Here is a 23890-nt window from a genome sequence, read left to right as displayed (position 1 = left end):
TCTGCACCGTCTGTTTTGTTAGTCAAACAGCGGATGCAGTTTTGCGCATGCGCAATTCTGATTCTGGTGGCGAGTTAGGCTTGTTGTCGCGAGAGTACAGCGATGCTCCTCAATCAGTGAATCAGTGAAACAGTTAAGTTATATAACTCATCAATAAATCCTCTCTTGCTCTTATCACTAATCATTGGTGTCTCTCATTAAGCCAGATCAAGTGCATACCATTTTGTAACTGTTAGAAAACTCAGTGCTGTAAAACAAAATCATAATTAACCAAATAACCTAAATAATGCTACCTGGGTAGTGGTTTGGAGGCAGTTGGCCAGTGACCGTTTAATTATCGACGATTTCTTTTTCCTTTTTTTATATTCAGCCCGCTTCCCACCCCAATAATTTTCATTCTGTAATTAACGTTATAAAAGACATGGACAGCCTCAAGCCTAGAGCTTAAAATCCCAAACCACAATGTTTTCTTTGACGAGTCGTACAATTTAAGAAGTCGCACGCCTGGTTGTTATGGGTTTATTATTTTATTTACTATTATTATTATTGTTTATTATTATTATATCGTCTTCCTCCTGTAGATCCCCTGAGCTTTGACGCACTGCAACATCGGAGAGCCAGCAGGATCAAACCGGGCAGAGCCAGTCGTGTTGCCCAATCATCACAAAGTAGGGGGAAGGCGCCGAAGCAGACACATTCCTCTTGATAAACGTCGCGCGGTCCACAACAGACAGGCGTTTTTCTTTTTTTCTTTCTTTCTGCTGAAAGACCAACCTGCCATATCATCGGTCTTGTTCACAACATAAACCTAAACCACCAATGTTTCATTGAGAGATTGCTGTACAGACATGCCGTACATAAATGAACCGTAGAAGCCAATGTTTTACAAGTCATTTTTACAATGTCATACAATACTGTATAGTTGACACAGACATGGTTCCCTACAGTACTGTTAAGGTCATACTATACTGATGAAGTGAGAAAAGTGAGTAGGCTTACTTTGTTGAATATATTTGGATAGAGAATCATAACAGAACATTCAGCTAATAGCTGTTCACATTGTAACCACGAGGTGAACAAACATTTCATTGTTGCTCACAATGAGGTCAAGCCTGCACACCAAGGATGTAATTTGCAAGGATTAGACATATGAGAAATCATCTAATGACTCAAAACACCAACACTGGTTTTTACTTGCTTATTCACAGTTTCCAGAGTTTAAATAAATAATGTCTGAACACATGTAAGTGTACATTTAAAAAGCTTTCACTGAAAACTATTCAAACACATTGTCTGAGGCTAGAGAGTCCTCTGGTGGTGGACTCAGAGATTACAACCATTGGCCCAGAAATTCTTAAATTATGCAGCTGTTCATCTTCTGTTTTTTGTTTGTTTCATATCTTTAATGTTTGAAACATTAAATGGAAGGACTGAGAATATATTTTAAATAAATGACACTTTACAGTCATTAAATAGTTATTTATTGTTTTAAAAATGTTCAACGTGTTGTTGTTGTTTAGGGCAGTTTTTCAGCATTGCAGTCTTACAGTCTCTTTCATCCAAAGTATGTGATTCATGAAGAAACAGAAATTCAGCACTGCATATTGCTGCTTCGAAAGTCCTCCAATTCTATGGCAAGTATTTCACTGGATATTGCAAGCACCTGCACCATCCAGACGAGTGCAGCACTGAGTTGTTTCTGAGCCTAGTACATGGGAACGGATCCATGTGACCAAGCTCACAGACAAAACAATGTGTTCTAAATCTGAGTTAATATAGTGGTGTTAAAAGATTGGGGAAGAAATCACATTACAAGAATACTGATCCAAAAAAAAAGGATGTGCTTGGAATAATAATTTGTGTCTGATGTGGTTTTTCAATAAAAAGGTTCAGTTGCCTTGTTAAAGTTCTTGAAATTGTATCTACTCCTTCTCTTTCTCTCTCGCTCCATATCCCACTTGTGTAAGCTGCACACTGGTCCATGAACGGGTGGTTTCCAAACTAGTTCTGATGTCGCATAATCGTGCACATTGTAAACTCAGATTTAAGGTGAGCACAGAGAAACGTCCCCCTTCAGTATATGAATATGAAAACAGCATTGTAGTCTTAAAAATCTCCACATACATCGTTCTTCACAGTGACACTCAAACATCCAAGTGAAGTAAGCAAAACACATTTTTTTTCAGTTGAGGGGGGACTGAGTGTTTTCAGAAATGAAAAGCTTGTGGTCAAAAACAGTACTGCTACCTGCAGCCAAGTTCAATATCCACTTCTGTTCATTTGCTCTTCTTGCCAGCATCAGAACAATCTTAAACAATTTTGCAAAGGAAGGTAAGTTTATTTGAATAACACTGCTAAACCACATGGCAATTCAAAACTATTTATGTAAGACATAGAGAAGAACTTTAAACAACTGTGTTTCTGGATTCTAACTTAATCGTTTCAGTCATCTCATCTTCTCTGGTTACATGCAAATTACAAACTTTGTGTCGGGATCATGGAGGTATCTGTTTACTATCTCCTCAGCAAAGAGCTATGGAGTGACAGGGAGACTTGTACACTAGCCAAGTGAAATCTGCGCAGAAGCCTACTGTGTTTGCATAGATGTAAACCTGGCTTGTGCCACTGCCTTGCTTTTTTTTTTTAATCTACTGCGCTACTTCCAGTTTACTCACATAGTTAACACTTTATAGCCTGACAAAGAGGTAAAAACATGAGGACATATGCCATGAAGTACTGTTAGAGATACAGCAGCTGTTGTTCACAATGGCACTGCAGCAACTCCTGTCTACAAAAGATGTATTGGCTGTACATTTAATTCTCAGAATTCAGTCGTATCTGTATGTACGTTTGGTGTTTTCAATCCCAGACAAAAACTTAGAGGATGCATGTGTGACTTTTAGATACAAATGTCATCTCAAATGTTATTGTGGACTGTTTCACTCTGCACTTTACTCACTTAATACATTTGCACTAATGCCAACTATCCTGCTGCCATACTTTAACTCTGATTGTACAAAGATTTTCTTTCTTATTCTATTTTATTTTTATCTAAACACTATCTGTACATAGGTTTTACTATTCTATTTTTAATCTTTATCTTTACTTAATGGCACCTCTCACTTGGTGAAGGAGAAACAGTATTTCAATATGTCTGTATGTCCTGCACACATGGTGAATTGACAATAAAAATCTTTTGAATCTTTGAATCTTATTGCATTTACATGCAAAAATACAACCAATTCAATAGTAGTCTAATTTGGTTCTATACAATGAAATATATCTCCTTGAAATTGTGATCTTATGAATTAAAAATGTCAATTCAATCAGTGCACCCTGGCAATAAATCTTCAGAGTCCATAAGGTGCTCTGACTGACGTCCTATCCAGGTGGGTGCGCCGTGTCTTCACATCAGGCTCCTCTCCACATCAACCATAATCAACCAATTACAGGCCTGCATCTAAAGTGAGGAATAGCTCAACTCTAACAGATTAGACACACACCACCAAGACCCCAGTTTGTTGGCGTAACAAAAACACCATAACACTAGGTGCCACTATGAAATGCCACTATTTTTGCACCAAATATTCTGTTGTACTTTCAGCAGTGTGTAAATGTTATAACAGAAAGCATGGTTCCTTGCTTACAATAATTCTGTTTGTGGTGCCTGAATATGACACAGACAGTGTTGTCAGTAGTTTTAACCTTTTCTTTAATAAAACCATCAGAGTCAGTATGTTATCATAATCATGATTAGGGTCCACAAGATACAGAAATATGACATGATTCACATCACAGCTTATTATTATTATTGTTGTTGTTGTTGTTGTTATTATGATTATAGGTTGGACATTTATGTCAGGCGTAATCGCGGTAGGCCTTTGTGATGTCCTGGTATAATCTCATTATCAATGAAATTGGGAACTAGTTAAATGGATGTATTTCATTTTTCCTATTGTGGTGCATGAATTTATCTTCAACGTGCTCCGGCTGGCGTTGGAAGTAGTTCCGGTGGTTTAGCAGCCGAGCGGAGCACAGAGACCCGGGATCTTCGTGTTGTTGAGCGCAAACGCGAACAGCGGGTCGAGTCCGCCAGTCATGACTGTCGAATGACCACAGCAGCGGTCAGTTTGACGCCTGCAGAGCACCGTGCATGCAGCTTCAAGTGACAGCGTCTGGGCACCGCTGAAGCTTTTGTCTTCGAGGGGAATTTTCAAGTGCAGGATAGGCGTCTGGAGCTTCTGTACCAGAGTACAGAAAAAAAAAAAATTGAGCCGGTTCATGTTCACCTACGACGGTGAGTAGTCTGTGCAGAAGATTTTTTTTAAAAAATGTCAGTCATGAAGGTTTATGGTGAACGATGATTTATTTAAATTAGTGCTGCTAAAAGCCAGTGGTTTTACTTAATGGCACGCTATGACAAGTTCGCTGCCTGTCACAGTATGCATGCATACAGGCACTGTAGCATTTGTCTTCATCCCAAATGTCCGTCACATATAGTCAACTTCTTTAAGTTTTACATTAATAGTCTCACGGTTCCGTTCAGACAGTAGGGCTTGTCAGGTGACAGGCTGTGGAGAAAGTGGTTTTTAATAAAGCAATTACCCAAGCGGTGTATTGTATTGGACGCGCGAATATGCATGAACAGAAGACAGAGCCTTACACAGCTGAAAACACTTTTGAAGTGATAACAGTGCTTAAAGCCTGAGCGAGCAGCAAACCAAGCTCTGAGAAGACTGAGCTCCACAGTGGTGTGTCCCTGTTGGTAGCAGCGTAACTGTATGTTAAGGGCAGAAAATTATTCTTTTAAGTGGTGAATTAACTACAAAGTGTTAAACACAGTTTTGCTGTATTGTTGGGAGGTATAGAAGGGAAAATGAGTCAGCTCACTTGAACTAATTTCCTTCAGGGGATTCACAAGACTTAACCAACTTTGTGTCACAGGGTAAAATATATTAAATAGGTCTATATGTGCATGAATGCATGCCCAGGTATCATTTGCTACATGGCATGCACGGTGGTAAATGAATGATTTATTTTGGTTTATTTGTGTTTGTATATATGTATGTGTACATTTTTCTGTGTATGGATTTTCTGTGTTTTAAAGGATGTGTCATTTTCAGTGGCTCTCTGTGTTTATTCTAGAACAAATTATAAAGGACCTGCAGTATTAGGGCTTAAATTACCAAGGCAGATTTACACCATGTACACTGGTGTTAATGTAGTGTTGAAAGTTAGCATCATTTACAGAACTGACATTAACATGTGCTTGGTATTAGGTGCGGACAACACTACAATGACACATTTTTTTACCAAGTAAATCAGGTGAAATGTTTAAACATCTTAACAGTTAAACTGATGCAGACAGAAGATACTGTAACTTCCCATAACTGCCCTTGAGTGCCATTTTTTTTTGTTTTTATTTTTTTTCAAAAGTTCACTCAGGTCACTTTTATTTGCCATTTTCCAGCATAAGCCGAGTTTGTTGATGGTGCAGTTATTCTCACACACTATGGACTTCTTCTCCGTAGGCTGCCTCAAAATGGACCAGTGTAGTCTCTCTCCATAAAGAGACCGTAACCTTACCATGAGCGGTGGCTGTCTTATACTGTAAAGGAATCCTTATCTTTCATCATGCTGCAGTGTGGAGAGCCAGCCAATACTATACAATTTCATCTCGCTAGAAAAAAACACACACACACACACACAGACAAGGAGGATGTGTATGTATGTGTTTTGTGTACGACAGACTGAGAAAGTGTTTGAGAGACTACCCTGCTTCTGATTTGGATGCGCCTCTAATTCCTATCAAGATGAGAGCTGTCTGAACAGATTTCTCTCATCATTATTTGCTCTGAGATTTACTTGCGCTTGTAAATGGTGTTGATTGAGGGTAATTTGGCTTTTTAATTGCTGAACAGCTGCCACACTCACTGCTGATTGCCATTGTAGACTTTCTCAGTAGATCACTCATAGACCCCTAAATGCCTCATTAAAACGTTATGCAGAATCACATGAAACGTGAAGAGAAGGAACCCTCATAATGTTTTACTGATTTGTGTTTTATCATCGGAAAGGTCGTTGTAATTATCGCCAATGTCAGCAAATGCAATGCTAAGAAGCAGAGTGTAGTAATGACTTTTTGAAAGTTGAATTAAGAGCTATTTGTGGATACACTACATGTGTTTCAATGTCTTTGATAAAGATGAACTCCATATGCCAGTATATGAATCAGTCATGGCTGTCAAGATTTCATGTTGTCTCCCTGCATATTCATTATGACTTCTAATGTATTCTTTTTTTTGTGAGACTTCATAAGTAGGACTAATATTGGGCGGCCAGTCTCTCTTCTGTGTCTGCCAAGAATGATTTGCCACCCAATTAAAGTATGATGGAGTTAAGACACTGAACTTGTCACAAATTATGACAAAAATGTGTTTTGTTAAGCAGCTAATTTTTGTAAACAAAGCATACAGCTGTTATTTTTTTCCTTTTTTTTTACATTAAAAAATTGTGTTCAAGTGCATATGGAATCAAAACACAATCCCTCCATCCTTACGCGTGTGTGCGCATAGTGTTCACACTGAGTTCATTTTATTGAAAAACCCAGCATGATTAATGGTACCATGTGTTCACGAGTCTTTTTTTTCAGATTATAAGTAAAAAACAATGTCTTTGACACACTGTGCAGAAAACATTTGGCTGTTTTAACCGCAGCATTGACCCCTGTAAACAGACAGACTATAGGCTCACCTTTTCCTGCTGCCGTTATACTGAATCTGTCTTTAACCTTGGAAAGATTTGTTTACCTTACAAAAAAAAAAAAAATGAACGTACTAAATAGAAATATGCTTTTAGCAAACACAGACACCCACGCTCTACAGTTGTACGGACTGATGCCTGGGAGCCGTCTCCTACTCTTTATTATGAGCACTCCCACTATAGCAGCTGTGGGTAAGATGCTTTGCTCAAAGATAACTTGGCAGCAGCTATTAGAAGATGTGAGTCTTATTTGCTTTCCCTCTAATCTGCCTCTGTAATTATCAGGCCACTACAATGTCACTAGGTGTTCAGGTCATTTTAATTACCTCGGGTCATATCAATAATCAGCTGTTCAAATCATCACTTAGGCAATGTGGTTATTGAAGTGACCTGATATTAGAAGGAAGTTAATCCTAGATCCCTGCGACTGAGCGCATTCGGAAAATCTTCATCCCCAGACTGTTCATCAGCTGTTCCTTAAATTTTGGTTTATGTATGTACTGTACCATACCAAACTCCTCTGTCATCAGGCAGGGAAGATGAAAAATTGAACACATTAGAGCAGATTTCCTCTCTTTTTTTAAGTACCTTTAAGTTGTCTGAGGGCTCCCAGTCACTGTGATTTTTTTGTCTTGTCCCCAGGAAAGTACACATAATTTGAATTCAAATGCAGCAAATCCTTTTATCTTGTCAAAATCCTCTTTGATTCTGTTAGGAAAGCATAGCTATGGTTTGAAAGAGAAAGATGTAAAAGATAAGATAGGGGGTGATCACTTTTAAAGGGCTGTCATTTGGATTGAACTCAGCAGTGGTGCTGCCAGCGACAAGAGTTCAGTGCAAAGCTTCCATTGTGAACCTGATGTAAAGCCTGTGTCTTACACAGGCTGAGAGTGTTGTTGCATTCTACTGGTTATGTTTTAATGAGTAACAATTGTTAGCCAATTTGCATGTAAAACAATGTAATTATAAACAAGCATCAAAAAGCTGTAATACTTCTAAAAAATGTAAATTGCTCTCCATTATAAAGCGCAACAAAACCTAAGCCATGCCTCTGAGCCAGGGCCTCTAGGTTTTGGATGCTCGCTTCCATTATTAATGCTATTCACAAGCCAAACTTTTTAGGTTGGTGCAGTTGGGCGCTTTAATCTATTTTTGCTGTAAATTAATGAATTTTTAAAGAGGACTAGTCCTTGCTGAATAGTGCTGGATGTGGGAATGTAGTTTGAGTCGTGGTGACGCAGTGCTATAGCCCCCTTTACTGTGCAAAGTGTGAGTTCACAAACAGCATCTCATCTCTCTCTTGGGACCTTTCGTTGGGGGAGTTTGTCGAAATGCTGCACTCCTATGTTTTATTTATGACAAAATATGCCATTTTAACTTTGCCGTTGTCAGAATCTGGAATTGTGATAGCTTTTTCCTCGTCGGCAGTGGTAAGTCTTCTGGGTCGCTAACTCCCTCTACCTTGGCAGATGTTTTCAGGTGTTATGTTCTGTGTGGGCTTAGTGAGTTAATATTTCATTCTAGGCCTTCAGGGATTCAGTGGAACCTACTGATTTTCTTGCCTTCTTTCAATCAGATTTTCTTTCAGACCTGAGAAAAATGGTGTGAATCAGTACATACTGTTTGAGTGGAGATGTCACTGGATTGACTTGGTTGACATGGGCCAGCCAGCGGTTTTCAGAAACTGCTTATGAAAGTGTAGTTCCGTCATGGATAAATTATTGTAGGTTCTTTTTAGTATTTTCTTTTTCTTAGTTTTCCTTTCAGACAATAGTTTACCTGGTCACTCGCTTTAAGGACGTAGTCCACAAAATGTATTTCAGGTTGAAGCGGCACATTACATCGATGCCTCTCCAGGTCTTCTTTTGGAATAAGTAGATGGTATCAAACGATAATTGCTTAACCCGGCTCTATTGAGAGATGAGCAAGCAGCCACCATAAGGGCAGCTGATTTGCCTTGATATCTTATAATTGAACCTTTTCAGGGGTATGTTTTCTGGCGCTGAAGCAGAAAGTAATTAAGACATTCAATGCTGCTTTTTGGACCTTTTCCTCCTTCCATTGAATGGCCCACACTTCTAGACATGACAGCGCTCAGTATGCCTACAGACTTTCTTTTGACACATTAGCCTTACCCTTGGCAAGGCAGTCCCTCCCAGAAACCCCCTCTGCTCGACACGCTCCGGGTGGGTATTTTGTCATTACTTCATTTTCCTCTGAAAATATTTTGATGCCTCTTTCCTTTGCCCCCCCCCCCCCCCCCCCCCCCCCCCCTCCCTACCTCCCCCCTCCTCCTACCCATCCCCCGTCCTTCCATTCAAAGTTCTCTATTAAAATGCAGAACTGTAAAGCCTCTCTCTCAGTCTAAAAGCCTGCTAGCAGCAGGGGACTGTTAGTTGTTAGTGATGCACACAGCTGAGTGTGTGCATCACAGCTACAAAGTCTAATGGGTGAATACATTCAATCACACACAGACCCTCAACTCTTTTAAAGGGACAATGTTCCCAGTTATGAAAGCTCCATCCACAGTGCAGAGAGTGATGCATTTAAACTCTTTGAAGGGGAAGAATTTCTTGTTCATAAACGCCGTGCTCTTCTTTTTACATTAATGTTTGTAATCATTTCTGGAAGTGCCAGCTAATATCTCCCAACTTTCAAGTTCCTACAGCTAACTTTTTTTGACAGGTAATAGATGAAAATCTGAGATGCCACATGTTCTCCTTTTTTGCCAGATTTTGAACCTCTTTTGATACCCATCAGCGTTAGCGTCTATCTGAAAATTTATGTTCCCATGCACATTCATGCTGCAAGCGTTCGAACTATTTAATGAAACACTGCTTTTCTGTATGATCAGCTGCCAGAGTATCCTCTCTTCATTACCTTTATTTCCTATTCAAGTACAGCTCTCTGAAATTTCGGTAAAGTTTTTGATGTTTTCTGATCAGTCGTACAGGCCTGAATCTTGTGGGTTTTTCAGTGTATGTGTAGGAATTATGTTGGTTGCATTACAATTAGTTCTCTCCTGCCCGGCAACAAATAGATCCTCTTTCAGGCACAATTTTCCAAAGCGTCATTAGACTTCCTGTGTCTGTTCAGTTTTATTTCTATGAACATGCAGTTAATCATACGTTTATGAATGAGAACAGATACATGTTGTTATAACTGTTACATAGAATATGGACTTTGCAATCTGGGAATTAGTTTTCTCAATGATGTTCCATCTAAAATTTTCCTTTTTAGAGTTTTAATTGCTGTCATAATGACTTCAAATCAGTTAATTATAATCGTAGTGAGTGTTTAGAGGGACAACATTTATATGGTAAAAAAAATGTCCATATTAGATAAAAACCATGCATCATACAGATTTGATTTGCTATTTAAAGTAACATCTTCAACATAATGTACAAGGGGCTGCATTAGCAGCAATACTGAACAGTCTCCTGTTTGTCTTTGAATCACTGTTGTAGAGGTGGCTAAAAAGTGTTTTCTGCTGAGATCATGGGCAGACACCTCTGATACGGATCTGAACCTGAGTATAATGTAGTCATCTCCAGGCAGCATAAGTGAAATAAATGGAGTACGCCGACATCCAACCATATGGATGTTTTGAGTCCAAGTGTGTTCCCCCGAAATGCAAAATTTGAACTGACAGACACTAGCAAAGGCGACAATACACCGAAGGGTTAATTTTCTCTCTTAGTGTCTACATTGTATATACTGCTGTCTCAGTACAGTCAGATAACCATGAACAATTACCTGATATGAATAACCAGGCTCTTTGGTTGAGCATGCAGCGCTCAGTTCAGATAGTTTAGCACTCGCCTGTCTGTGCATACAGTCAAATGCATTTCTATAGAAAACTGATAGCCCTAAGATAAGAGGAGATATACTGTAAGCTGTCTTCACCGCAGTCACCATCTTTCTCCCCTGATACCACTCGGGCTTCTGAGGCTGATGGGAAACGCAGCACATATCAGAAACAAAAGGCACAGTACTGAGGTTAGCCCAGTCACTGTGGGACCAGTTGACTGAGTCGACTAGGTAATTGGTTGCGTCTACCCGCCCAGCAGGGCCCCTCTCCCCAGAAGCCAAGTCATGCCCCTCCTCTTCTCTCTCCGCTCTCTTCTATTACTCATCATCCCAACGCCTCACCAGGCTATAGTGGTGCAAAGCTACACCGTGCCGCCATGCAGCCAGCCCACGCTCCCAAACTTCTCAACAAAAACAGCCACGGCAGCACAGCAGGTCGGGGCTTGTGGCAGGCTGATTTGCAGCTTGTGCCTCCTTTTAATGAGGGGAAAATAAGTACTTGTTGTTCTGTGTCTTGTGTGTCACCACCCCCATCCCCACCTACCCACCACCACTACAGCTAGCAATGCTACCTTCCCTTTAGCGAAAAAAAAAAAAAGGTGCACTAATTAAGATGGCTTCCTGGGATTTGGAAGAGGGGGGTTAGCTATGGCTTCTCCCACAGTGGCTGGGCCTTGAGGAGGAGATGGGGGTGGTGTTGTGCAAGAGGCCTCATCGGGTTTATCTCTTCTCTCGGTTCCTCTTTCCTTCCTATAGTCCCACTGCTTGGCTTGTTTGGCTTGATGAGTCTGCTGCTAAACATTTGTTTTTTCGACTTGTAATTAAGCAAGGTTTTTTGCAGTAGCTGAGTATTTCCCTTCTTCCTTTTCATCCTGGTGTATTGGACTCTCCAGGGGGATTGGTGGAAAGAGAGACAGAGGGGTTTGTGTTCCTCCTGGTAGGCAGGCTCATTGATGTTCTCCCACCTTGATTATATACAGTGAGCATGAATGGAAAATGCGTGGGCCAATAGGCTCTTTGTTGTTCAAGGACACGCGAAGGTTACTGCATGGGATGGTAGATAAAGGTTTAAATGTAGATTTCTATATCCTTAGGAGGCCGAAATCTTCCAGCCATTGTTAACTGTTCACCGGCCTCAACCCTCGCTCTGTCTGACTTTTTCACAAAACCTGTAGGTTTACCTGCCTTTCCTAAAACATAGCGTGCTTGTCTTCCAAAAGCACCAAGCACTAAACAAGGCAATTTTCTTTGTTGAATCAGAGTGTGGTATGAAAGCAACATCTTCACCAGTGATGAGTAACAGTTACATGACATTCTCAGCCCAGTAGTGACAAATCTACGAATGTTCTGTGACTGAGTGAAGTACAGAACAATTGGTGAGTAATTTCTCTCACGTGTACCAAATAATTGTCTTCGTTTTGTCCTGAATCATGCTGGAACTATTTGCAAAAGCCCCCACAAAAAAAGAAAAAAGAAATTCCTTCTCCACTTACACAGGACACATTTTTTAAGTTCAGTGTCGCTCTAAAAATAGCTACCAAGTTAAAATGTTGAGCCTTCTTGAGTTTTTTTCATTGTTTGTGTCTGTCTGAGAAGGATCTCAGATGCTGGAGGGGGGTGGCTATGGGGGTGGGGATGGACTTGACAGGAGGGTGAGGCACGTCGAGAGTCAGAGAATGGGAACACGGTGTGTGTATGTGTGTGTGTGTGTGGGGGGGGGGGTTACACTGGGAAGGAAAGGGGACGAGTCTTTCAGCTCCTCTAGAGGGTTGGAATTCCTCCCGAGCTGTTCCCCCCATTTGGCAGGCACTTGTGAAAACAATTCCCCAGCTTTTAGTCACTCTGCAGATCCAATCGCCATTTCCACTTTGGAGGGGAACGAGAGTGAGAGGCAATCCAGATAGACAGAACACAGAGAGAGAAAGAGAGAAGAGTTTTAATCGTGTTGGACAGATGCCCAGGCCAGTTGAGTGGTAGTGCGATATTAATATCTTATGAAGGCAGTCTGGCAGAGCAAGCTCACCGTCTTGTGTGGTTTTGTGTTTGTGTGTTGCAGCAGCAGCTATTGCAGTGGCTAAATGAAGAACTTGTGAACATGCACGAGGGAAGGACCCTACCTTTCACTTCGGTGACTTCCCCAGATGCTTTGGCCCAAAGAAAGATGGAAAGGAATGGGAAGAGTAAGACACTAAAGTCACACATAGTCCCCCGTACTGTTTTGCTTCTCACTGTGTAATTAATGGAATAAAACGGTTTGAATTAGCTTTTCTTTTATCCATAGCTCACACTGCAGATCATATGGATGTGCTGTGTTAAACACCAAGTGATGCAGATGCCAAAATATTTAGTTTTCCATTATACAAAGCTACACTGTATGTGGAAAATAATGTGCGAGTTAACATCTGTGTGCTTTCTGCTCCTGCTAAAGGAGATGAATGGGCGTAGTAAACAAACCTCCTGCTCTTCCAGACTTGAGCCAAGGCTGCTGCACAGCACCCATTCAGTGAGCCAACGGGAGATCCTGCACACGCCACGTCGCTGAGCCTCTCAACCTTCCCTTTTGACCCCTCGACCTACAAGCAGCATGACCTCAGAGCTGGAGAGTAGCCTGACCTCGATGGACTGGCTCCCCCAGCTCAGCATGAGGGCAGCCATCCAGAAGGCAGACACAGGACACCACCACAGCCACCACCATGGACACCACCACCACGGTCACCATCACGGGCACGGGCCTGGCAAGAAAATTGTCCATCTGGATCCAGGAACAACGCTGGACCAGGAGGAAGCTGCACAGCACAGAGATGGTAAACCACCCTACAGCTACGCCAGCCTCATCACCTTTGCCATCAATGGCTCGCCACGCAAACGGATGACCCTCAGTGAGATATACCAGTGGATCTGTGACAACTTTCCCTACTACCGAGAGGCGGGCAGCGGCTGGAAGGTAAGACAAGAGAGATAAAATATGTGATCTGGCATCTTGCTCGTTAGTTTTGGGCTCCAATAGCCGGTTCCAAAGTGGGTCTGATTCCAGGATAACTGAATACCCGTGTTTGCTAAGTACTTGAGGCTGTCTTGTTAACATTTTTTTTTTAAATTTCTCCTCTCTATTTTATGGAATAAACTAGTAAATGAGCAAACATTCAGTTTTTAGGCTTCCCCTTTTTGGCTGATGTTGACTGTTCACTTTTTCACTTTTATTGAAATGACAAACATCGGCGACTACAAATTATATCACCTGTAGCTAATTAACGTTTTCTCTAAATTCTCTAAACTACTTGACTTAGAGGAAGACATTGTGTTGTATAACACAAAACTGTGTTCATGTTTGGACTGTGAACTGTTGCAGTTCAACAGGACCAACAGTGAGGTGAGTCATGTCAGTTGTAGTAGTTGGAATTAAAGGTCTTCACGGCTCCACTTGGTTCTGAGGGACAGAACCTTGACCAAGGATCCAACTGCGACTGGTGGTGTTATGTTCTCAGGTTGTCCATCCATCCCATTCTCCTGAATGCAATATCTCAGGAGTGGTGTGAGGGAATTTCTTCATATTTGGCACAAACATTCACTTGGGCTGTGTTCAGAACCACCTACTAATGTACTACTCAGACTAAGTATGACACCAAAATGAGTGTATGTAGTGTGTCCCAACTGCATAGTGTGTGGACTTTGTGTATGCAAGAAATGCCCAAATGTACACTAGATTAGCAAGAATTTCCACTATGAGCTTACTGGACATACTCAGCTGCCCCATAATGCATTGCTTTTCTGCACTTCTGTGTGAACCGTCAGCTTGGTAATGGCATACTTACTTGTTCACTTAGTAGGTAGAATGCAGTACATACTCATAGAGTTTGTAGTAGGCAGTTCTAAACAGAGCCTTGGACTCAAGGATGATCTGATTAGATTTTGGTTGTCAGAGGTCAAAGGTCAAGGTCACTGTGGCATCATAATATTGTGCTAAAACACCTTTCTGGCCATTATTCAACGCCATAACTCAGGAGCAGAAGCTTGTGACTATTTCCTGTAACTTGTAGTTAGTTTCTATGACATTTGTTCTTATTAAATATGACATTATTTTTTTATTGCTTCTCTTTTTGACTGCAGCTGCTTGTTAGTTGATTGGGTCGGTGTTCTCTTACTTTTAAGGCGGGTTTGGCTTGACTGCGTTTTGGATGAGGTCTAATTGTGTCTCTTGTGTCTATTTTCTATTTGTGCATGTCAGGTTCAGGTAAGTTTTTAACTTTCATTTCGGATTTGATCCAGCATGGTTGACAATAACTATCAGGCTAGCAGTAATGAATCAGGACCTCCAGTTTTGGATTAAGGTGCTCATCATAATAAGATGTGTCAAAGTAAATAGGCGACAACTATCATTTCAATTTTATTTCAGTGTTGTAGTGGTTCTAGCTTGCCATACAACAAACATTACAGATTTCAGTAGAATCTTTGAGTTAAGTCATTAGTGACTAAAAAATGTTGAAAGCTAAACCTAGATTTGATAAGAGATTTAAAAGAAATCGGATTTGATACTGGATTCACATTTGATAAAAAGCTATCAAACCCTAACCCTATTGCTAGAGCTCAAAATGCAAAAATCTGATCCTGTGGTTGCCTTGAAGAGCACCGAAACCTTTTAGTGAACCAGGAATGACTGACAGGTGCATTCCGTCTCATTCAGACGACATTATTAAATCCTTATGTAAATGTAGCTATGCAAATCCTGGCTAATATGAGCAGAAAGGTGGCTGTGTTATTGGAGACAAATGAATAGATCCCTATGGTTGTGTCTTGGGGATTCTCTACCTTATTAGTGAAGAAGGGGATGGATATAGTCCTTCCACTGACACATTGAAAAGGCTGTCTGCAAACTATCAACCAATTCATCTCTCTGAGAGCGGGAACATTTTTCTTCTTCTCTCATTATTTCTCTCTCTTTCACCCTCTATCTTCATCTCCTGAGCACTTGCACTCCACCCCCCGCCCTCCCCCTCCTCTCTCCTTCACTCTCTTAGTCACTCACTCACTCACTCCTCTCCCCTCTTCTTCTTTCCCTTTCACAAACCTGTGTTTGTTCCCCGTCTATAATCTTCAACACACCATTCCCTGAGCGGAGATGCATGCCAAAAATGGAGACAAAAAGGTTATGATACAAGCCAGGTTGTGTTGGCAGAGCTTCTTACCTGCATGTAGGATTCAATCAATTAGTTTTCTGAGAGAGGATAGGGGTTATTTAGACCATTCGGGCTTACTTTCACTGCGGATCATAAGTGCCTTTTCCTCCTGGTTGTATTTGGGTGCCAGGATGTTTTAGTATCCCATAATTTCAGCTCTCGATTCATTGATTTGTGTGTGCGGTTGCATTCTAGTAGCATCATTAAAGCTCTATACTGATGGCATTGTGGTTTTATCTTTACATGTTCAGGCATTTGTCTGTGATATCAGTGCAGGGAGTTTTTTTAGATACATAACCCAGAGCTGTCCTGCTTTCCATTTAGGCCAGGGCCATATAAACAATACAAGCACAATATCTTTCTGTTAGTTAGGACGAACAGTATTTGACAAAATATATTTACTAGGCTACAAATAGTTTTAAAAAGCTACAATACTCTAAAACGCTCCAACAGTAAGCTCATTCAGTTTGTCTTTTCTTCTGCTGAGATTGTTACCAATAAAGAGTAATACAGTGTTACACAGATCTGTTGAGACGAAACATTTTCACGACCACTGGCCTGTGTATGAACTGACATTTTAAAAGCATTTAAAGTAACAAATTAAGCTCTCTGCAATATTTCAAGGTACAGCACCAGCCACATTTCTGTGCTAGTCTTTGAGAAAAGGCTGTAGACTTTCGCTTCCTGGATGACCCGACCGAAACACAGTGGGGCTTGTTTTATACCAGCCATGGCCGTCACAGGGAAAGTTACGTAAGTCCGGTTCATTCCAGTTCAGGTGATTGCTGTCAGCTGTACACAGTGGGACGCAGACACTGAGATTGTCTGGCTGCCACGTTCTGCAGACACGGTCGGCTCACACATGCACACGTTGCATGTACACACTTGTGAAATGTGTGTTTTCTGAATGTAAGGACTGAAAGCGAACACTCGAGCTTCAGGAACACGCCTCGTACGTGGTCCGCCGCGCTGCTGCTTCCTTCACCCCCTGGCACACATGCGTGCACACACACATGCGCGCGCGTGTGCACACACACACAGAAGCTCATGCATCAACAGAGAGACTCCCACTCAGGTAGGCAGTGTACGTGTGCAGTCTACAGATTACACACGGGGAGCTCAGCAGGAGGGGAGATGGGGGAGGTGGGGGTGGGGGTGGGGGAAGAGACTGTCAGAGAGCAGAGGAGAGTTTTACAACCCAGCACACGCACTCCGTCTGCTCTGTATGATAATGTGAGAGTGCAGGAACGGCAGAGTTGAAACCAGGACATCACACAGTCATACACACTCACCACACATACATACACATACATACACATACACATCCACACACACACACACACACACACACACACACACACACACACACACACACACACACACAAACATACATCAGATTTCATCCTTAGAAATCACAGAAATTCATACGCTGGTCAAACACCATAGGCGCACTGCATGTGTTGCATCTCCATACACACACACACACACACACAGACGCACATGTACACACACACACACGCACACGCTTTCAGGGCCAATCTAGTTAGCTGCTATAATCATATAGCTTTCCAAGCTCATGAGATCTTTGTGTCTTAGCCTGAAATGAATATGGAGAGCTCTTTTCATCTGAGAAGTCATGATGAGAAGCTTCCTCCGGAGCTGTGGAGGAGGTTTAAAATCTGAAACAAAATAGTCACAAAATTAAACACGCGCATGCATAAGCCATTTGTTTACGGAGCTCGTCGACGCTTCTAAATTCATCTTGTGTAACATGCATGCATAGCATTTTTTTTTTTTTTTAAAGAAAAGCAGTAAAGTGGAGTGGAATGCAAACAGCGTTGCATCAGGCTGCGTCATCCTAGCATTACTTGTATCTTTATACAACAGCATTATTTCCCCTATGTTATCTTTACCTCTCTACACTGTGCACTGCTCTACTTTCCCATGCCTCTGCAGCCCCCTCACAGCCCCTTCACTCCCACGTGTCCCTCCACTTTAGGGTCCACCTTTACCACAACACTTAATGAGGATGCAGTGGGAGACCAAAGCCACACAGGGGTTTCTCTTTCTTGCTCTCTGTCTTCGTCGGCTGTTTGCCAGATTGTATCTGTGAGTCATCTATAATGAAATCAGGTTTTGATGTCTTGAGAATGTCCAATCAGGATTTTACTCTAAAACTGACCTTCAACACCTCCCCTCCAGTATTCTTTGTTTAATGTTTAATGTTTTGTCTTAATTAGCTTTTCTTTTATTCTGTTTTAGTATTTTAAAGTGCTCTGTCTTTATTTGTTCTGCAAATATTTGTTCATTTTTTTGTGCTGACTTTTCCACCTTTGTGGTTAATGAAGTACTTTCTTCTTCTTTTCAAAGTTATGAGATGATTAGTCAGCTGACAGAATAATCCTGATAATGGATTAATAATGTAAGTTATTTATCAAACAAAAATGTAAACCATCAAGTGGTTTCAGATTTTGTAGTATCTGTGATGATGTGCTGCTTTTGGGATTTTTATATTATAGTAAATTAAACATATTTCGGTTTTAGCTGCTGGTTGGGCAAAACAAGCAGTTTAAGTATGTCGCATTTGGCTCTGGAAACTCGCAATTATAATTTTTCACAATTTTTTGATATTTTAAAGACTCAGTAATGAATCGGTTTAATAAAAAAAATGTATTTATCAATCTATATTCTATGGTGCTCTGTTCTGTTTATGTTGAATGTGATAATGGGAGAAGCTGGTCATTTATATCTTTTCTCACCACTGTATTACTGAAACGTGAAGGCCTTCCCCTTATTTACCACTTGAGAAATGCAGTTGAGACCTTTCTCTTCACCAAATGGTTTGTTGCAGTCTGTGCTGACTAACCTGCTCTCTTGCGACCTCAGGCTAGCTCCCATGCAGCCGGGCTAATTGGCTGCAAATTAGCAAGGGCTAATGTGACGTTGTAAAGGGCAGCGCAACCGCGATGGCCTTTGGCCTTTGGCTGAACACCACGTCACAGACAATCACCTGATATGAATCAGTGCTGGGCCATTATTCTGGCTCCCATCCTCTCCTGTATGCTGTGTGGGAGGTCAAGTGTACTTACGTATGTGGAGGAAGGCTGTTGTCACTGGCTGCTGGGAGTCATTATTTGGCTGTAGCTGCACTGAGGCTACTGAGCTTGTGTCTGTGGTAAAATTTCAGTTGTGATTCAGCTTTGAGACAGTCTGTAGAAAACAGCGTGCAGAGTGTGTGTCTGTGCATCTACAGCATGTACAGCATGTGTGGGGCTCTGTGTACAAGATGATGTCTCTATGTGTGTGCAGGGTTTCGGTAAGTGTGCGTTTGTATTTTCCAGAGAGTCATTTTAAAAGAGTCTGATAGTGGTGACTGGGAAAATGCCACAGCTGTCTGTTTGTTTTATTGAGTCTCACCTCTGTGTGTTTATTCCCTCGTCACTAAGTAACACATACAGAACGGCTACATGTACCCCAGCATTCCCAGTTTACATGTCATGTGGACCGGTCTGCTGTCCAGATGTGTGTGTAGGACTCAAGGTCAGAGTCTCCCTCTTGGCATTGTGTTAGAAATATATATTATATTTACAATATAGATTTCCTGTGATTCAAATTAAATCTTGTGTCTAAAATATATATATTTATATTTTTGATACTTTTCTGTCAGCGCTGATAGTTGATTTAATGAATCTTTAGAAAACAAATTTCAATTTTAGTAACAAAAAACAGCAACAATTGTCATAATGCAGGTTTATCTTGGCTTCCTAGTACATTAAGGTACAGTCAAAACAACAAATCTTGCATTTTGGAAAATTTATAAACAAAAGAAAAAAGTAACAATGCCATCATCACATTGGAAACCTAAATAATAAAGAGTAAAGGCAAGGAAAATGCATTTATAGATTTTTAGAATTTAGAGGTAGAAAATACACTGATTGACAATTTTTCGTGTTACAGCTGAGCATATTCTTCATCATAAAAATTGTAATTTTGTCAGACAGATATGAATGAGACACAAGTTGTCATAAACTGTGCTTTTTGATGCCATAATGTAATCCTTGTGTCACACCAAACTGTCAGCGAGTGCTGAAATATAATCATCTTGTCCACTTCAAAACATCTCACAACAATATCAGACATTTTCAGGAGTAATTTTAGTCAGCACAGGGTAGAAAAAAAATCTAAAAATTAGACATTTTGGCTGCTTTCATCATCTTTGGACAATATATATAATAACATTTTCTTTTTTTTTATTATGAACAACAAAGTATTTTCCTAATTAAATCTAATTAAACTTGTATGTGAAACACTGCTAGAGCTTTTAATTACATACTAATCACTAATAGCAGTCTCAGTATTAAATTCTTAATTAAAAGCGAGGAATTTCTCTTGCTATCTCCTTGAGGATTTGGCACCCATCCAGCAACGCATTTCCCTCTCTAACCAGCCAGGCCTGTAGCACTCTCCATATGGCTAATAATAGGCTTAAGGCTGGTTTCCCTAGCTCTCTGGAATGCAACAATTATACCACAGAATGAGCTTATTCGCTAGTCCCTGGGTTTGTATCCCACAAAGAGACATGGGCCTGTCTTTTGTCAGACCCTAAATAACATCAGATTATTTCATAGAACAAAAGAGGAATCTTTATATGTTTTTTTTTCTGGTGTGACCAAGTTGATTCCCTCCTTAAGCGTGTGTGCTGAAATGTGCAAGTGAAACCTAACTGACCAAATCACTCTTTTATAATTGCAAGGTTATTTGACATAATGACAACACCTCTATAACACAACTGGCTATTTTGACATTTTAATAACAGAAAAGGTTAAAGGTGACAGAAATCTGGCTTTTTAACTTGACATTCACATATTCCTGGACCTTATCTGAGCATGCTTACATGATATGTGAAGCTCGGTTTTTGTGTGTTTTAAACTCCAGCCAAAATGGAGAGGAACATTTGTTTTCTGATTTAGATGGCTTAGTGTGGATTTTGTCTCTACCAACTGGCTATCCAGTGCAGTTTCAGTAGTTACAAACCAAGCACACACCACAACTAACCTCCATGTAGCACAGAACCTCACTGTAAAATGGTCTTCACTTCATCAGGTTAGAACCAGAATAGAAAAAAAAGAGGCTGTCAGACATTACTGGGATACACAGGACACCCAGAGCACTTCTTCCTACCTGTCCTACTTCCCCTCCTTCCTCCATCCCCGCTCAATCGCCTCCTCTCCCGGAAAGCCGCTGACAGGAACTGTCACTTAGCCACAGCACTCTCCTCGACACTACCAGCAACAGGAAGTGTGCCACCATGACCTCTTGCTGCCTTACAACCTAGTTTGGTCTCTGTGTTATTTTTGAAACACTATATTAAAATAACAGATGACAGGATTTGTCTTTCTAAATCAGTTGTGAGATGAGAAATCCCAGTGATGTGACACAGATATGATGGTAGCTGGTCGGTGAAGAGTATTTCTAATGTTCGGTATTTCAGGTCAGTTATTGCCAACCTGGAGGTCGGGACCCCTACAAAGACTCACAAGATAAATTCAAGGGGTCATGAGATAAAAAAGTAAAAAAAAAAGGCACTTTTTTCTAAGAACTGCTGCCTTTGAGAACTATGTAATGAAATAGTCTGAGACAGGACCAATACTTTTTAGTTAAACTGCTCACGACTCATATACCTTTTTTTTTTTTTTTTTTGATAGTGTTGGGAATTGTTTTGCTGAGCTGACCCGTGAGCAATTACGACTACTCAAGCCATGCTGGTCCCAGTTGTTTACCTTGATGACATGTTGAAAGTTCGCTAGTTTGCAGGATATGCAGGAATGCTGCATTCAGACCAGGTAGTCCTGCATGACATAACAGAGCCAAACTTTTACTCCAATACCACACAACCAGGGGTTGCACACTTTTTAAGTTTTTCATGACAAAATATTTCCCTCTATGATGACTGTGCACAGCTTTAAATATTGTTTGCGAGTATTAGAAAACGTGTCTTTCGGTGTCTGATGAGCATTTAAACACATTTTTGTGTAAGTCACATTGGGCCTCACACCTGCACAAATGCAGCCCTTTGTGCTGTTTTAACGCAGGGCTGTATTCGGTCTGTAAGCTACAGTACTCTCTGCAGTTCTTCATCTAACACGTCACTCTGTCTGTTTCTGCTTGTACTTTTTTATTGGAGAAAGGAACTGCTATCAAAACTCTGCTAGCTTAGTGATAAATACATTACATTTCCTATAGTTGTTTCACAGTAAAAGCTGGTTCACAGGTAGAAAGCTTTTAGTATGAAGCAGTAACAGCAGGAAGTCTTCAGTAGTAGTAACTTAACGCACCTACAATACAGCTGAAATCTATCAGTAAACAGTAAAACAGGGCTGATATCTTAAAGTACACGCAGGAACACGTCGGTGCACTAAATATAAAACCACAGAGAACAAGCTGTAAAAGTAGTGGGGTTTTTAAAAACATAGCTTTTTCTCCAGTTACCAGCACAGATGTTTGTTGTTGCGATGAGGGATTGCAAGGAGACATCGTACTGCTTTTATGTGTCACAAGCCAAAAAGGAGTTGGAGCTGGTTTAGGACACATTTTACTCTATCAAGGCCTGCTGGCTGGAATGATAGATCACATTTTAGTACATTTTAGTACAATCTTAATGTTTTAGAGCTTCTCACTGGGGTTGAGTCTTGACTGCAACTATCCTCTTGTCTTAAAAAATATATTTCCCTTGTTTTTACTGGTGCCTGTTAGTAAGTAACATCTTACTATTTCCAGAAGGTGGAGGTAATGCACCTAGAAGCTGTTTGCCAACCACCTTTAAACAACAACAAAAGAAGAAGAACAGCTTACGACCAGGTCTTGGTAAAATGTGTGTTGTGCTGTTCGCTCAGATTGTACTGTACAAACAGGAGAAACGTACAAAGCCAAAGACTACTACAGCCGTCAGTAAGTTCTGTGTTGCTAATTTAGCCAGAGCTGTGAAAGGCGTGAATGGGTCTCTCTCTCTTTGGCAGTGACTTCAAAGACTGGTCAAATATTATCCAGTGAATAAGAAATAACATTTTTGCTTGAAATGTCCATCCTGACTTCTCAATAGATCCCCAGAAACAGCAGCAACCCTACCTCCACTTTGTCTGAGATGTCACACACACACACACACTCGATATGTGTGAGCTCGTACTGGTACACTCATACTGTAAAACATGCTTGCATATATACACTCATATTCACAGGGATGAACAGGTGTGTACATAACTGTTCACAGTCACGTGCACAGGTGCACTCACACCTGCCTACATACACACGGGTGCAGGTGCATGCACAAGCGAAACCGAAATACACACAGCTTTGCGTAGCCACACACATACGCACACACCTCTCATCTTCTAGATGATTTGTGTGAAATACCTCAGCGCGGGAGTGAAGAGGGCGGGAGAAGGGTCCATCAAATGAAATGAATATGTATTAGATGGGGTTAGAAGTAGTGACTTGTATTCAACCCCGCATCCTCGCGGAGCATCTGTCACTCCATCACCATCAGGATATAATAAGGCATCTCAGTGATGTATAGAACCCAGGGGACTCTCACATCTAAGACACCTGTCTGTATGTGCGTGCACCTCCACACTCCCTCTTCCAGCTGACTCCAGCTCTTTATTTCTTTGCGCCTCTTGCACCTTCCCTCCTCCCATCTGCTTTTTGTCTGCCTTACCTTCAAATTTTACCACGTTTTACCCTCTCTTTATGCACTGTATGGGTTCAGCTGAAAGTTAATAAAATCTCTGCCTTCTCTCTCTTCTCCCAATACCCCCCCTTGCTATATCTTCCTTCCTTTTCTTTTTTCTCTCTGTTTCTCTATCTCTTGTTCTGTCTGTGGGCGCAGTAGGACTACTTCTGTGACTCCACAATGCATTCATCCTGAAGGGCATGGGAGAGACTCTCCTGAATACTGCTGCGTGGGTGTGCATTTGTATGTCAGACTCCATTGGCGCTCCACAGGTTAATACCCTGGCCAGCGAACCTTTTGCCTTTTGACTTCTGTCTTCCTGCATGCACACAGTTGAGTAGGGGTCTCAGCGGGATTTACACAACCACAGAAATGAAGGGCTCATTTCTTACTTTGCTAAGTGGAGACTCCCAGG

At 41.0% G+C, this 23890-nt stretch overlaps 1 protein-coding gene across 1 annotated transcript in view; it reads left to right on the top strand.

Moving 5' to 3' along the window:
* The first annotated feature begins 4148 nt into the window (after positions 1-4148).
* Positions 4149-23890, top strand: part of LOC121193224 (forkhead box protein J3-like) — a 52946-nt gene continuing 33204 nt past the window's right edge. Inside the window, exons 1-3 of the mRNA XM_041055441.1 lie at positions 4149-4297; positions 12629-12752; positions 13042-13516. Of these exons, the coding sequence (XP_040911375.1) occupies positions 13157-13516 (360 nt within the window). The 5' untranslated portion in view covers positions 4149-4297; positions 12629-12752; positions 13042-13156. The remainder of the gene's footprint in view (positions 4298-12628; positions 12753-13041; positions 13517-23890) is intronic.

Source organism: Toxotes jaculatrix, chromosome 2, assembly GCF_017976425.1.
Source record: "Toxotes jaculatrix isolate fToxJac2 chromosome 2, fToxJac2.pri, whole genome shotgun sequence".
Lineage (NCBI taxonomy): Eukaryota > Metazoa > Chordata > Actinopteri > Toxotidae > Toxotes > Toxotes jaculatrix.
This window is presented reverse-complemented; position numbering and strand designations above follow the sequence as displayed.